Genomic DNA, 17,462 nt, shown 5'->3' on the forward strand with positions numbered 1-17,462 from the left:
CATTAATTGTGATTGTAAGAATATTAAGAATATGAATAAGTGTTTAGTGTGGACAGTCACGGTTATTTTGTGTCAGTGGTGTACGTTGGGTGCATTAGACAATAATGACACTGGAAGACGAGTGCGGTGGTGCGTCAGAGTGCGACTAATGTGGTAAACGTCGGACCAGAGCTCGTCTGAAGACATAGCAGGTTTTGAGCAGTTTTCTTCTGAAGAAAACTCTTGAAGGAGGGGGCCATTGTCACATATAAGAGGTGGCAGCAAAGACGCGGGAAAGGAAGAGGAAGATGCCAAGGGTATTGTGACGTATAACCGCACGACTAGAAGAAGAGGAAAACGAAGCGGGACGTATTAAAAAGAAGGTGACGTGGCCAGAGGGGGCCCGGAGTGTTCGAACGGCAGCGCGTGAGCTTGGAAAGCTGGGGACGAGCGTCACCGGCCTGTGTTCCGGGCGCTCCGGCTCTTCCTCGTGCTACGGCATCGCACCGTAGCCACTGCCTGTTCGAGGACACGTCCATGGACCTGGGACTACCAGCAACGCCCAGGACGCGCCATCGGCTTGTACACCGAGCGCACCGACCTACGGCACCGCTCCGTAGGCTTCGACCGAGCCAGATTCTCCTCCCGGGAGACGCTGGCAATCTCCAGGACCTGCGACGCCCAGGTCACTGAACCCGGTGCTGCCCGCCCTCGTCTACAACGCCAGTCCGCATTCGGCCACGGTTAAAGCCTGTTACATCGACTGGGACGCCTATTTCAACGCTTGTGCCCCCCGCAACGCCTCGACTCTTCCAACGGGACAGAACGCCGTGAGTGGCGTAAGCGATGAACGCCTCGTAATTTTAGTTGTTTGTTTCTCTCACTCAATTGTTCTTTGAGCGATAACTGTGTTTAGCGCTAGTTTATTTTTGTGTGTTCCTTTTTAATGTTTGCAGTGGTTTGGGATAACAATGTGTGTTTTTCTTTTTTTTTGTGTGTGTAATTAAATAGTTGTGTGTAACGCTCTCGCCTCATCTGTTCCTTCTGTCCGGCTGTTATTCGGAGATCCGTGACACCATGTTATCCACAAGTTCGATCTCGTAATTCACGGGAGATAGTCTGTTCACTATCTTGTGAGCACCAGTGTATGGTGTGGTCGATTTCACACCAGGCGGTGGAGCCACTCAAGTGCTTTTTCTGTTTTTCTTCAGCCAGTCGGATGTACGTGGCCGCGAGCTCTCTGGTATTTCGTAGTCGTTCACACTCTACGGTCGATTCCACGAAAGATCGAAAAACGGTGTATATTTGATGTTTCCGATTTTCCTGATAATTTTGTATGTTGTGCACATATGACTGCACAGCAGGAAATCGCAGTTCGTTTTCAAATAAAAATTTTTTTCATCACAGGAAAATTCGACAAGTGTCGCCGGTTGACGACGACCATTTTACGAAGAGTGCGCTTTCGTAAATTCGCGATCATGCTGGCAGCTACAGAAGCTATATATTACAAATATCTTTCTTTTTGGCGGAAGTAGAAGTAAAGAGGAAATAGCTCTTATGATTTCATGGAATTCTGAGCAAATTATGTATTTTTAAAAATTCACGAAAAACGCTGCGTTTTTGAAAATCAGTCATATTTGGGACGCTATGGCTACTTCTATGAACATCTTAGCTTGTTCATATTTGCAGTATGAATAGGCCTTTATGTGAATAATGAACCCCTACATTTTTATTTCTCTAATAGTTTACGAAGTAATAAATTCTTGTGCTCGAAACACCAAAAAGACAAGTGCTCCTCGATTCAAAAATCTATAATAAAAAAAAAACCCAATCTCAATTCTGTTCAAAGTCACCCAAAATGTTCTCAAAGGACTGCAGAATGATATTATGAAAAAACATGTTGCATCGTTTTTATTAGAACAAAAGCACAAAATGTCAAACATTGTATTTCCAGAGCGTGGTGGCTACTGCGTAAAGGACATCTCTATTAACAAGAAAATACAGTAACACGTCTTTTTTCTTCTCTGAGGTTCGCTAAACAACAGTAATGATCTATTGTCGGAAAGTGGGAACTGTTTTGTAAAGAAAAAGATCGTTCCAGTTAAATGCATTTGCGTAGTTTGCGACTTCATGCAGTGTTAGACACCCCTCAGTCCACAGTAGGCACTTTCAGTTGTAGCCTCCTTTTCTTTCATCTGTTTCAGTTGAGTATAATTCATATCCTGCATGTTAAAGAACGCATTCCCTCCATGCGTCTCTTATGATGTTGTGTTTGTGGCAGAATTGAGAGACTGGTATAAAAGGCAAGGTCTCTTCATGAATGGAAATGAATTTCTGGAGAGCGGTCGCCAAAAGGTTTGGTTTTTGTTGGCCCAAATGTGTACGTTGTCAAACCTTATGTGATCAATGCAGAGTTTAAAAAGAATCGATTACGTGAAGATTGGTGGCAGCAGTTTTGGCCACGGACAAAACACGTTTTGTTTGCATTGCATCTGCTTTGTTTTGCATCTCCTTGTATCTCTTGAAGCAGTGCTGGCAGATCTGGTCTCCCTCTTGAATTGAGCGCGCATCCTACTTCATGACCCTCCGCAAAAGAGACTCGATACGATATCTTCTACATAACGAAAATTCTGCTGCAGCGGAATTTTCTTTTTGTGCACCATGAGGCAGTCCGTACAAAATCTCGGCCATGGCTATAACCCCTACCCATAGCCACCTTCAGAGCGTAGGATAGTGATCGCATCAAAGTGAAGCACAATTTGGATGCTTAACTTCTATCTCAGGTGGTGTTTGGCTGACTGGCACAGCCGTGCTCGTTGCTGTCGTCTGCTCAGGCGGGCGTCTATCGCGCCGCCCTTTCCACCTGTCCGCCTAACGCATGCTACTCCGTTTACACGAGTGCTTTTAGCGCGGGCCACTCGATCCGCCACACGATCTGGACGCTGCGGATCCAGAGACCGGGCGGGAGAGCGACGAGCGGTGAAAAATGTATCGTGTAACCAACGCAATCGACACCCCAGCATTTTCCCGTGCAGAGCGACAAAGCCTGGCAAACAATGTGTGGCTGCTGTGCTTAGGTTGCACTGCGGTACTCGCCGTTCACCCCTGTCGCTATTTGCGATTTCTCACATTCTTACAATGCATGATAGACTCAGCTACATAAATTTCGCGTTTAGCTTCGTTGCTTTTATATAGGTAAGCGCATTTACTTAAAAAAAATTATCCAGAGGAATGAAAATGTCCGTGCTGCCCGTCGACGAGGAATATAAGTGGTGTCACAAATGCATTTAATTGGAACGATCTTTTTTTCTTTACAAAACAGTTCCCACTTTCCGACCATAGATCATTACTGTTGTTTAGCGAAGCACAGAGAAGAAAAAAGACGTGTTACTGTATTTTCTTGTTACTAGAGATGTCCTTCACGCAGTAGCCACCACGCTCTGGAAACACAATGTTTGGCATTTTCTGCTTTTGTCCCAATAAAAATGATGCAACATGTTTTTTCATAATATCATTCTGTAGTCCTTTGAGAACATTTTGGGGGACTTTGAACAAAATTGAGATTGGGTTTTTCTTATTATAGATTTTTGAATCGAGGAGCACTTTTCTCTTTTTGGTGTTTCGAGCATGAAAATTTACTACTTTGAAAATTATTAGAGAAATACAAATGCAGAGGTTCATTATTCACATAGAGGCCTATTCATGCTGCAAATATGAACAAGCTAAGATGTTCACAGAAGTAGCCATAGCGTCCCAAATTTGACTGATTTTCAAAAACGCAGCGTTTTTCGTGAATTTTTAAAAATACATAATTTGCTCAGAATTCCATGAAATCATAAGAGCTATTTCCTCTTTACTTCTACTTCCGCCAAAAAGAAAGATATTTGTAATATATAGCTTCTGTAGCTGCCAGCATGATCGCGAATTTACGAAAACGCACTCTTCGTAAACTGGTCGTCGTCAACCGGCGACACTTGTCGAATTTTCCTGTTATGAAAAAAATTTTTATTTGAAAACGAACTGCGATTTCGTTCTGTGCAGTCATATGTGCACAACATACAAAATTATCAGGAAAATTGGAAACATCAAATATACACACTTTTTTGATCTTTCGTGGAATCGACCTACCGCAAAATAGCTGGATTCTTCTTTACGATCTTCAAGCTCTCGGCATCTGTAAACAACATCTAGTGGCTGCACTGGATCTCCACCAAGAAGAATGGAGTGTGGTGAACCGTGTCTTGGCACCCGGTGTTGTAGCAGAATATAACGTATGGGAGAACATCGGCCCAATTTTTGTCCCCCGGCTGTAGTCATGGCAATCGTCTGCTTGATCGTCTGATTGGCCCTTTCGCACAAGCCATTTGCTGCGGGGCGATATGCAGTGGTGTGGCAGCACGTCTGATGCCTCAATGCTTGAAGTAGGCTTCTGTCGAGTGCGTCATCATTTGAGTTCTGCAGTCTGTGATAAATAGTGTCTGGACGTCCGTGCTTCAAGATGATCCGTCGTTGAACAAACTTCTGAACAGTTGCAGCCTCTATATTCCTGAGTGCTTTGGCTTCAACGAACTTGGTGAGGTAATCAATGGCTGCAATGATTTACTTATAACGTCCCAAAGTCTTGAAGGGTCCTATCATGTCTATCCCAACCGTGTGGAAGGGGCTGTGGACTTTTATTGGTTGTAGTAGGCCATAAAGCACCAATGTCGACATCTTCATCCTCTGACAAAGGTCCCAGTGACACACGTACCGTCTGGCATCCGCATAGAGCTTCGGCCTGTAATACTTAGACCTTAGGGCATTGGTGACCGCCTGCTTATGTGGCCACTGTATCTGCCTCTATGCACTTCGCGAAGTGCCTCAGTTTGTCGCTGGGAAGGAAGGCAAAGGAGAAATTGATTGCTGATCGGGCCTTGTTCCCTTTGTACAACACTTCATTGTGCGTGATAAATTTCTTTTGGGCCTGTTTCTGCTGCTTTTTTGTGCCAGCGCACCACTAAGTACGACCAGGACTTGTGCGCAAAATGCATCCTGACGCTCCTCCTCATGCATGTTGTCACATGATGGCAGTGATGGATATGATACTGCAAAAATGTGGTCTTTCTCAGCAAGAATAGGGGGGTTCCTGGAAAGACAATCCGGTGTGCTGTGCAGGATTCCTGATTTATTGATGACATCATAATCAAGCTGCTGCAAAATCAGCAACCAATGAACAAGACATTGGTTTCCTTCCTTGTAGTGCAAACCCAGCAAAGTGTGTGGTGGTCACTGGCAACTTGAAATTTGCAGCCTATCAAGTATGGTCGCAGCTCTTCTAATGCCCATTTCACTGCAAGAGCTTCCACTTCCATTGAAGAATAATTCAGCTCTGCGCAATTGAGAGACCTGCTCAGGCGTAACACAGGATCTTCATTCTCTTGCAGCAGCAGACCTCCCAAGCCGTGATGAGATGCATCTGTGTGTACTTGGACACCAAATCCTGGCTTCCCTGAGAATAGCTTTAGGACAGGAGGTTGACACAAAGCACACTTTAATGTCCCCAAGGCATCTCACTGATCCTCTTCTTAAGCAAAAGTAGAATTCTTCTTTAAGAGTGATCGAAGGGGTTCGGAATAAACTTCCTGAAGTGTGAGGTAAGCCCGATGAATGACTGGAGTTCTTGCACGTTTCGAAGAGACCGGAACATCTGAACAGCTGCCAGTTTCGATGGGTCAAGAGATACACCATCTTTTGTAACAATGTGCCCAAGATAACTGATGGCAGTAGAAAAGAAGAAACACCTCTGTGGCTTTAATTTCAAAGCTGCTTTCTCGAATCTTGTAAAGATATTTTCCAGATGCAAAACATAGTCTTCAAATGTCCGACTGAAGACTACGCAATCATCCATTTAGACAAATGGATTGTCGTATCTAATGCCGTCAATGATTGTATCCACAGCTCACTGACAAGTGAATGGTGCACCTTTTAAGGCCAAATGGCATGCGGAGGAATTCTTAAAGGGCCCCGAACCACATAGAGGTCGAAATGTAGTTGTGGTGTGACAGTTGTGCACGAGTCTACAACGAACACGTAGCCGTGAGAATTTTTCGAAACGGTGCCGTAATACCGGAGTTACACGTGTTTGATGATCAAAACGCTGCTATCGCTCGTTTCACTCTTTCCTTCGCTACCCTCCACTCGTCTGCTGGTCTCCTCTCCCAAAGCCGCTTTGCCCTCCTCGCCGAGCGCCTCCTCCAAATCTCACGTGACACACCGTCATCGCTGACGTGCTCTTCGAAACAGCGGGCACTTCCGGTTGCCTCGACTCCGTGAACTCCGTGCTTCTCGGCTAATCGCTGTTGTTGCCGTACTGGCCTGTGTACGTACGAATGGGCCTTTTTCACGGGAGCCTTCTGCGCATGCGCACCGGAAGTGCTACGACGGCGCTACTAGTGGCTAGCGCCCGAAGTATTTTTGGTGACATCCGCCACCGCGAACGGACGTGCGGGCTCTCCGGCTGTCCGTGTTGGCTGTTGCCGTTCGTGTAGAGTACGTAGCTCATTTGTTTTTTATTTATTTTCTTCGCGATGCTGCAGCGATGTGCTGCCGTAGGCTGCAGCAATAGAAGCGGAAAGCCTGCAAACGTGCGATTTTTTAGATTTCCTGCCGCGACGCGTCAGGTGACGAGACGCAAGAAATGGGTACAAGCAATTCACCGCGTCAACGCCGACGGATCACCTTGGATCAATGGCATCATTCAGTCGTATATTTTCAAAATGGGTACTGAAATTGCAGGAGGTGCTGACTGAAATAACTAGCTTCCCCACACTTGCTGAAGTGCAACAGCAAATGCCACCTCATTTTAGACGGTACCCGAACACACGCATATTACTTGACACGGCAGAAATCCGCATACAAAAGCCATCAAGCTTAACTGCCCAGAGAAGAACTTTTTTGCAAATACGATGAAATGTCTCGTTGGCGCTACACCGGACTGTTATGTAAGCTTTGTGTCACCATTATATGGGGGAGGAACAAGTGACAGAGCTATTGTCCAACAGTCTGCAGTGCTAGATTTATTTGAATCTGGAGATGGCATTATGGTTGACAAGGGGTTCAAGGTAGACGACCTTCTGCCACTCGTTTCTTGCTTGTAGCACCCCGCTTTCATGGAGCCCGACGAGGTCGAGGCCGGTAGGTTGCCGCTGTGTCGTACACTCGATGCGGCGGACATACCGTTCCTCTTTAAACATCCAGCCTTTTATTAGCTGGCGATGCGACTCGCCGAAATGATTGTCTATCACGTCGCTCGTCACCTGCGGCACGGACGACAAGTCGCTGATCCACTGACCTCCGGAGTCGCGAAGTTTCTTCATGTGTTCCGCCGAAAACATGATCCGAATGATGCGCGGAAGCACGCGAAATGTTTACGGAAGTCAAGAAGCTCTACCGCTTAGTGGCAAAAGTATTCCAAAAGGCAGACGCGTGAGACACAGTGAGCTAAGCGAAGACGATACAAGGCTCCGCCGCGCCGATCACGAGAGAAAGAACCATTGCCCGATGGGCTCCCTAAGCCACTAGTCGAGCTTTCGCCTCTCGCCGCTAGAGGCGCTCGTTCAACGTGAAAAAGGTCCATTGTGCCGGTATGGACCCTGTCTTGCGTGCACGCCTGCAAAGGATCGCCAGCATGATAAACCTGTACGGTGACACATGTTGCGTCTTTTCGTTTTTCCGGTCGGCACTTTTGCAGCCGCACACTGATGCGTGAAAGCCATCGCAAGACACTGTCGGATTCAATCCGCGCAGCTAGCAATTTGGCAGTTATGTTACGGGCCGCAGTTGCCGATTCGCAAGCATGCACACGTGGGTAACATGACGAAGAACAGCAAGGAGTGCGGGCAGCTGCTTGCAGACTAACCGGAAGTCGTATGTTCTAGTTCGACCAATTGCAGCATCCCCTGCATACCGCATCACGGATTCAACGCCCTGACGTCACACACGTCACTAGGCAAATCGGGAGGGCCCGGAGAGGAGAATAAATTGTTTCTTGGAATTTGTGGCGCGCCCGCGGCTTGTAGCGCTGCCACGTGTGGCATCGTTGATCGTGACGGCATTCTGCACACGATGCGCGCGTTTACTTGAAATGTTTAAAAAAATATCGGAGGTGGTTTAGGAGCCCTTGAAAGACCCCATAGCATAACGAAGGCAGTCTTTTGTATGTCATCTCGATGTGGGGTGATCTGATAAAAACCAGACACCAAGACCATGACATAAAAGTACTTGCTTCCGAGCACACTTTCAATCCTTGGAAAAGGGTAAACGATGTCCTCAGTGACTACGTTGAGACCGCGTTAATCGACGCACATGCGCGTCCTCCTATCTTTGATACAAGTACCAGCAGTGACGCCCAAGGACTCCGAGAAGGTCACACTATATTGGCGTCAGTGAGGTCCTTGATCATTCTCTTGACGAGATCAAGCTGCGCTGGAGACAATCTGTGAGGACGTTGGGATCAAGGCATGTTGTTGGGCTAGTCGGTTCATTGTTTCAAAAAAGTTTTAAACTGCACGATGAAGATGCGATGATTACAGGAACACATACACACACAAGCGCAGACACTGCACTTGTGTGAACACATAGACACACACAATGCGCTTGTGTAGGTGTGTTCCTGTTGTCGTCCCATCTTCATCACGCAGTTTAAAACTTCTTTGAGACGTTAGGATATTGGCTTTGTGTTTCCTGTTGGAATGCAGTGTCGTTCAACTTTGCAGGAGCCTACATCAGTTCTTCATTGCGCAAAGCAAGCAGAATGTTGCGCCAACAAATCCTTCACGACCTGCAGCTCACTGGAAGATAATGTTGTTCCGATGTTGAAGTTGGCGTCGCCTATTGGAAATAACGATGCTGCGGGTCAACGACTGTAGGAGCTGGCGGTGCATCAGGGTCCTCGGGAGAAGGCAGGCATGAAATTTGAAGAATATGTTGGCAGTCATCTGCAGAGAGTTCTGTATACTCCATTCTGCTTGCTTCTTCTGTGAGGCCAGTTGTCATCTGAGGTGGAACCAAGACTGCTTGAGATGAGCAGTTCGTCATCAAAACCTTGACTGTATTTTCTGATGCATCTGCAACCATGGACTTCACAATGACTGAACAAGAGCTTTTTCTCTGGGATGAACATTACACAAACTTTGTCTTCAGATATGCAATGCGAGGCCATGGGAACTAACTTCCACGACAAAGCTGGCAGTGCTTGCTCCCTAATCAAGTAGACATTTCGTAGCCTCAGAGGAACAGCCGCAGCGAAGCTTTCCCCAGTCGATAATTACTCTTGAGGCCGTCAAGAAGTCATCACCTAGAAGGACTCCCTCGTGAGGTAACCGGGGAACAACGACAATATCATGCTACAATGTTTGGTCATCAACTGCTACCACAGCTCTGACTTGACTCAAGTTTTTCAGGTGGTGGCCACTTGCTCCTACCAAATTCAGGGACGAAGGCCAAATGCTTAGTTTTTCAACTAGTGGTTGCCGTAGTCAAACTTTTGACAGCTCGAGAGTCCAAAATGCCTTTGATTGTTTGTTCGTTGATGGTGACAGCAACGGAGAAGGTACCTGCTTCTGGAGCACACGACACCTGCTCAATTACTGGTGATTGCTCGCGGGCATTGGCGTCACCAGTTGTTCGTTTCCCCGCTGTTGTGGACTGGAAGATTGAAATTCTTCCTGCCACTTTGAAAATTCTGCACTTAGTGGTAGGCAACACTGTGTGACAAAATAGCCACTTCTGGAGCAGTTCTAACACAGTTTACGGATTCTTGAGGCGTTTCCTTGGGACCTTTCAAAAACACGCACCGCAGAATGAGTCGAATGCCGCGACGGAGACAGCTTCCCCTTTGTATCTTCTCTTTTAGGCACGTTTTTCTGTGCTCCTTGATCCTCTGAGGAACCACTCAACTCGATGCTATCCATGTGCCAATAATGGCACGTAGGCTTCCGAAGCAAACACTTTGAGTTTGCGCAGCATTCGGCGGACAGCATTGCGACGGACTCTCGCATTCTTCTGCAACCACAACCTGAACACTTTCCTCAGAATTCTTGATCTGGTCAAAGTGCAGAAAGGAACCTATCATATCATCTAGCTGCCGAAATTTCTTTCAAAGAAGTGCTTCTTTGCCTTAAGGGGGGACATGGCACTTGAAAAAAATTTCTTTATTTCTTGATCGAGTTTGATGAAACTTCCCGAGTTTATGTATAGCTGTGTGCAGAGATGCAACAGCTGCGCCAATTGCGCCAATTTGATACAATTCCTTATTTTTGCGCCAAACTGAGCCAAAACCGTGAAATTGGTTCAAATTGCGCCACGCTGCGCCAAAATGCCCGACCAGCTTAAAATTTTCTCAGTTGCACAAATTGGAGCCAGAAATGGAGGCCGAGTTGGTCATCTGCAGTGTGGGCATCGTCATCCAATACAGACATGCAGACCCTAACCCCTCGCGAAAGAAAAAGAAAAGTCAGTTTCACCGCAAGGACGAAGCAATGAATGCGTAGCAACAAATTGTAATGTTATACGAAGTGATGCTGACAGTAAACTCTTTTGTATTCGATCTCGCGTAACTCTACAAAACGTTTTTGTAAGAGAATACGGCTGCTCCAGGGAAAGATGCTCTTTCTGCACATTGTCTTCGCATTGAGAGCGCAGCACGTAGCCCGCTGATGGCTGCCGAGATAGCGCGCGCGCCAGCGATCGCGGCCTTAGAATCAAAGTTCAAAGTTGCTACTCAAGCGACAGCCCCCCCGCCCCCCTCTCGCGGCTTTTCATGCTCGTTCATGACGGGCGGGGCGTTTCCTCTATGCTTTGATAGCAGGCTTCCCGAGCGGAGTGGTGTTATCGCATACGCCCTCCGAGTGACGGAGATCGGCTGGCTCGTTTGATATCTGCTTCAGCCGCGTTCGTCGACCACATTCGCGCGCTTTTACCCTCGGTAGAATATACTATGCACAGGGATATGTTATCAATTTGGACTTTATACGGGAGATGACGGCAAAAACTCGTCGAGAGTGTCCATATAGTTGCTATCGCAATAGAAAAGGGCAGTAGTTCTCAAATTTCCTGATGCTTGTTTTATTGCGTGCAGAACGCTTTTTAAGCCGCTTTTGCCACAGTACACTGGTGTCATGCGGAAAAGCATACTGAGATTTAGAAGGGGCTATTAGTGCTAGCTGTCAGGGACACAGCACATTTTGTTCCTTAATTATTCATTCGTGCACGCGCCGTGTAATTACGAGTACTGGTATGATCACTGACGTCTAAAAAATTATTGGCAATCAGTTGGAGCTGCCGTGTATGCCGTTTCTGCGGCCTTGAGAAACAATAGACAAAAGCGTATGGCAGTTTTCTTTTATCGCTGCCCCCACTTGCTCCTGCTTTACGAATCTCCCAAGTTTCCAGGTTGCCAGGTTCGCAGGTCCACATTAGCATTTCCAGTGCCTGTCAAATTATTTGATAGGTCCTGCAAATGCTAATGTAGACTTAGTCATTGTTTGCACTGACTTCGTCATTGTTCGCACTCTGGGGTGGCTCAACACACTGCTTTTATTGAAATAGCAGTGTTCACGTGCACTGTGCATGAATTAGCTGATGTTGAATGGTTTTTACATATTTTTGTTTTCTTTTCTAAAAATAAGCCTTCTTTGTTATACTGCTCCAAATTTAATGAGAACTAACAGACAATAATGCCAAGGAAAGTATAGGGGATGTTTTTAGTAATAAATGTAAGGTAATTGTGAAGAAAGAAAAGTGGACGAAAAGATAGCTTGCCGCGGGCAGGGACTGAACCTGCGACCTTCGAATAACGCGTCCGATGCTCTACCAACTGAGCTACCGCGGCGGCCATCCCTCCGTCCACTTTATAAGGTATATATATATATACATATACCTTATATACCTTATAAAGTGGACGGAGGGAAGGCCGCCGCGGTAGCTCAGTTGGTAGAGCATCGGACGCGTTATTCGAAGGTCGCAGGTTCGGTCCCTGCCCGCGGCAAGCTATCTTTTCGTCCACTTTTCTTTCTTCACAATTACCTTACATTTATTACTAAAAACATCCCCTATACTTTCCTTGGCATTATTGTCTGTTAGTTCTCATTAATATTGTGTATAACAAAGAAAACGAGCCCTTGAAATTAACACTTCTCTGCTCCAAATTTGGGATTTCAGGCTAAAAATTTGAAGTTTCTTTTTTTTTGTAACCTGCTCCGAATTTGGATTTTTGTGCTCCAAAAGCAGCGTTTTGCTGCTCCAAAAGTTGCTCCAAATCCTATTTCGCCTGTTGCATCCCTGTGTGTGCTAATTTCAAATATGATATTATTTTTCTAGTATGATGTGTAGTTTTTAAAATACAAAATATTTCATGTGCCTCTTGGGGAGCAAGTTTTTTTCTAAACTGAGTTAGTTACAAAGTAAATCAGCATATCACAGTAATCTGCAATCAGAACTATGTGCAGTGCAACAAAAATGAATGCTCTAAACCTATTAGAACAAAAGTTATGGTATGTTGAACATTCACGAGTGAAATTCTAGCTTGAAATGACTCACCTGCAAATGTTCAACATACCATAACTTTTGTTCTAATGAGTTTAGAACATCCATTGTTGTCGCACTGCACACAGTTCTGATTGCAGATTATCGTGATATGCTGATTTACTTTGTAACTAACTGAGTTTAAAAAAAAACTTGCTCCCCAAGAGGCACATGAGATATTTTGTATTTTAAAATCTACACATTATGCTAGAAAAGTAATTGCATATTTGAAATCAGCATACAAATATACATAAAGTCACCAAGTTTCATCAAAATCGTTCAAGAAATAAAGAAAAATTTTTAAAAGCAGTGTCCCCCCTTAAATACGTGACAGCGTAGCCATGATGACTTGACGCTTTTCCTGTTGTAGTGCAGGATAATTGCATTGTTCCAAGATGTCCAACTTTCGTTGGACCTCATGGTCCATCGTTGCGTTGCTCTGAACATTCGCTGGTGAGATCTTAGATCGCAACCCGTGTTATAACGTTGGTGGGACGCCGCTTTTATATCAGCCCAAGTAGTGATATCAGCCACCTTTGTGTGGTGATGTCTCCATGTAGTCTTTAGCTGGGAGCCTCGAGGTAATGAATGGTGTGGCTACTTTGTCAGGAACGCCGAAGCTTGAAAGTCGGTCCCGAGCGTCTTCACCATTAGACATGCGTAGGGTATTATCGCTTCTGGCTTTACCCTGTTGGTTGCTCGAGCCATGTTTAAGATTCATCAACGCACTATTCTCGTCCGCACTCGTGCACAATTTGGCTTGAGAATCCTGATGCGCTTTTTACTTCAAGCGCTCGATGTGTGGAGCGAGTAAGTTGCAAAAGGGGTGGCTTTGGTGCATCGTCTTCTCTGGCGGTGTTGTGGTCTTCCAAAATCATTATTTTCAGTCCCTCCAATTTGCACCGAAACTGATCCACCTCAGTCTTTACGGCACCGGCTTTGGACATAGCTGACCTGCAGGCTTCCACCTGGGTGGCGTCATCCAGCTGTTCGAACACGTCGACAGAACACTGGGGTCACCATCTTGGGTTCACAGAGTCGACGCTTTCCCGAATTCAGTGGTTCAGCCAAAGGAGCAGGTAGAGAGCGATGGTAAATATAAACATCTTCTTAGGTCACCCAGAGCCGTTGGGTGCCAAATGTGATGTGCCGTTGTGGCCGACGGTTTCTGTGGGTTCTGAGGCGGAGATCCAAACACATTGGAGAGGACCGATTGACTTTTTCGTTCATTTCTCGAAGCTGCCCGATGCCGATCGTCTTCGCTTTCATCGTGCCAAGGCACGAGACACATACCGAGGGTCGTCTACCATCGCTCGTGACACACACCCCCAAAAGAAGAAACTCGGAGAAGATGGGACGGGTGCTAACTCACAACTTTTTTCTGAGAATGGGAAGCTATGACATATTTCCATTGCTTTGACACACCACTGACATCACAAGGGCCACAAGACTTATCGGAATAATAATTTAAAGAAGCTTTGTTCCACGATATAAAGGGAAACAGATGTTTGACTAATGCAAGCAAAATTTTTCTGTTTTATTGTGGAATATCTCCAGTAGTTGACGCGCATTTTTATCTTTGCTTCTGCCAAAGATCTGAACATGATGAAATCTCGGCTCACAAAGGCAGTTTATGCAATGCGCCAAAAGGTGTGCGGTAAAGTCCTCTTTTTAAATTGTTTGCATGTATGGAGGACAAAGAGGTAGATGCGTAAATGGTCGCACGAGAACTGTGCGCTGCCAACTAGCGCACAGTTCTCGTTGCATCATATGGACCTTGTTGGCAATTGACAGCCTTCCCTTTTCACAGTGATAGTACATTCCTTATCCCACACACTCTGCACTTCCTGGCCACCACACATTGCTAAGTGGCCAATCGCAAGAAGCGCCATGAGGGCATTTGTTCCTGATCAGCAGCTTCTCGGGTGTCGGGTACAGTAAACAGCTTGTGTCCAATTTGCAGCGCACGAGTAGGCTCACATTTAACACACTGTCACTTGTTCACAATGCAAATAATGCAGAGTGGTAGCAAACGTCCTTGACAATGATTAAATACATGACCTTTTTCAGAAAACTATTTTCAAACTTCGGTGTTTTTAGTAATGCACATACTTTCAGCACAATTTTGAAGTATAAGTGCGCATAAACTACGGATTTTTTTTTTAAACCCAGATATGAAAGTCAATATGTACCGAGTCCTCAATTTAACTTGTCTGCAGCAATAAATTCCTGAAGTAGAGGTATTTTGTGCAGTTTACCATGTTTGTGATTTCTTTCCTCAAAAGTCCTTCAACAGCAAATGAAAATAAAATACTCATACGATTGCATTCCACTTGTTCTTTGATGCATGTAAATATTGTGACCAAGAAGTGCACTGCTTTTTCGCTAGATGGGCTCAAAGTTCACAAATTGTGAAATTGGTGGGAAAATCTTCTTTGCATCCAGAATTTATGTATCTTTTTTAGGCTGACAAATTTTTTTAGCGAAGCTAACTTTGCAATCATTGTTCTGGGTCTAATGCTTGCGCCAAGTTCAAGTTTCATGAAAATGGGGAATGTTTGTTCTTTTCTGAAGCAGACATTTTTGTCACCACTCTCTGGCACCCTTGATGAAAAATAAGTTGGTTAGCCGAAATCATATGCTGTTAACAGATGTTGGCTACAAGATTACATTACCACAAATTCATGTGTTGTGATGTAGACCAAATGTGTCCCTGCAGGAGCAGCTGAAGCTTCTGCGTGAAAGCCTCAAGAACCAGCTTCAGCGGCTGAAGCAGCAGCAACGTGGCACTCACACTAGCAGTCAGCCCGGCAGCGGCAACGAGGACTGGGTCATGGTGTCCTTGCCGCGATAGAACAATCACATGCCGTTTGCGGGCTTGGCCATGCGGTGTACTGTAGCTGGGCTGCCACTGTAGGGGTGAAATGTTTTGTTGTACCAATGTGAGTCGTGTCTTAGTAGGCTGTCGCTTGGTTGTATCCCTTTGAGTAACTTCTGCCAAGGCTCTTCAGGCTTTTTTTCATAAGTTACACGTCTAGGACCATAGGGGAATTGTCCGAGGGGCTCGTTTTCTGTATTACACACAATTAATGAAACCGACAGACAGTTAAGCCAAGGAAAGCATAGGGAACAGCATTTGTGGTTCCTTAACTGTAGCGTAATGATTCTCGTTGAAAAGAATCAAAGTGGACGTAACATCACCCTTTCCATCGGTGGTATCCGAACCTGGCAAAAAAAAAAAGAGACTGTTCTACACTCGCCGCCTAGGCTACAACTGGCGCTGGCTAACACTCCCAGGTATTAAGCACACATAAATACCCTACAAAAAAGTGGACGGGGGAGTGCCCTCCGTTGTAGCTCGGATGGTAGAGCATCGGACGTGTAATTCGAAGGTTGTGGGTTCGGATCCCACCGATGGAAAGGGTGATTTTTCGTGCACTTTAATTTCTTTCAATTGAAGTGAGAATCATTACACTACAGTCGAGAAATCGCAAATAATGTCCCCTGTGCTTTCTTTGGGCTTAATTGTCTGTCGGTTTCATTAAAAGTGCTAGGAGCCAGTTGCTGGGCGGCACATATCCACAGCTAATGTAAATGTGCGCAATAGTTGCATGTGTCATAGACTGCCCCACTTTCGATTTGTGGGAAGGAAGTGATGATGAGGCACTCGTGTGTCACTGCTGCCTCAGCTGTATGTGCCTCCTTTCAGCGAGGCCATCCTGCAAACACTGAGAAACTGACCATAGTACCCCTGCTCAGTCAATGGTTCTAGTTGCCAGACTAAATCAAAAACACAGGTCCTGACGTTTATTATTTATTTGAGAACTGGGACCAGTGTGTCGGAACGGAACGAAAACCAAAACAAGAAAGAAACTATATTTTTTGCAGGAACGAAAACGTAACCGAAACTATCAATTATTTCATTCCGGAGTGAAACCAAAAATTTTTAAATCATTTTTGGGTTCACGAGAAAACTTGGCAATCCGCAACAGCTGAGGTCATGCAACGTGAGCAATTATCTATATCTCACGGTACAGTATTAGTGCGCACCTCAGGCAGGAATTCTAAAGCAAAGATATGTTCCAATTGTGCGAAAAACGAAAACAGTGGCAACCAGAGATGTTTATATTAACGCAAGTCGACTTTTGCGTGCCTGTCATGCAGGCCAGCGTGGAGAGGGCATTCTCGGCGCTGAAGTTTGTTATAGGGAAAGCTGGTTATGAGATCACAACAGCCGACTTTGGCGCCATAGTTGTCCACCACCGCCGCCGCCGCCAGTGTCCGTGACTGTTGTTGCTTGAAATAAAAAAAAATGAAATGAGAAACAAATTTCTAGGATCGGATTGGATTTGAACCTGCTAGTTGGTAGGAATTCGTGGTACAGTTACTTCCGCTCCTCCGAAGAACGTGTTTCACCCCTGTCCCACTTTCTTAAGTGGAGAGCAACTGTACCACAAATCCAATGTTTTTTATGATTACTTTAACTTCAAATTTTTACATACAAATAAAAACTGTTACGAACTGTTACGGAACATTTTTCTTTCATTCCGGAACAGAAACGGAATGGAACTTTTTGCAGTGGAACGAAACTAAAACCGAAACGAAAAACATTTCGTTGAGACACCCTGACTGGGACATTTGCTATCTGTTAATTTACTTCCACTGTTGCGGGAGAACTTTTTAGCATGTTCAGTAAGGGGTTGGCATTTTACAATTTACAGTTTTGAATAGCACATAGAGGGACCGGCAACTGGCCAGGACGTGTGAATGATCGCACGAGTGGAAACGAAAAGTGGACTACAGTGACAGATTCAAGCTTCCTTTTCACGATGTGAGCACAATTACATTTTTAAATTGCATTTAAAAGTCACAAAAATCTGGCATGTTGCGCAGCCCAATGGAAGCGCCTTGATGCTGCAGTA

General features: G+C 45.4%; 1 protein-coding gene across 6 annotated transcripts in view; it reads left to right on the forward strand.

Annotated features, from left to right (window-relative positions):
• LOC119395590 (mitogen-activated protein kinase kinase kinase 7) overlaps positions 1 to 17,067 on the forward strand; it is a 326,442-nt gene extending 309,375 nt beyond the window's left edge. For 5 of the 6 annotated variants that reach the window (XM_049416687.1, XM_049416691.1, XM_049416690.1 and 2 more), the window contains exon 15: positions 15,260 to 17,067. In XM_049416687.1, coding sequence (XP_049272644.1) covers positions 15,260 to 15,394 — 135 coding nt within the window. In that variant the 3' untranslated portion in view covers positions 15,395 to 17,067. The remainder of the gene's footprint in view (positions 1 to 15,259) is intronic. The other variant, XR_007416461.1, reaches the window with a different exon arrangement.
• The last annotated feature ends 395 nt before the right edge of the window (positions 17,068 to 17,462 follow it).

This window comes from Rhipicephalus sanguineus, chromosome 6 (assembly GCF_013339695.2).
Source record: "Rhipicephalus sanguineus isolate Rsan-2018 chromosome 6, BIME_Rsan_1.4, whole genome shotgun sequence".
In the NCBI taxonomy this organism is placed as follows: Eukaryota; Metazoa; Arthropoda; class Arachnida; order Ixodida; family Ixodidae; genus Rhipicephalus; species Rhipicephalus sanguineus.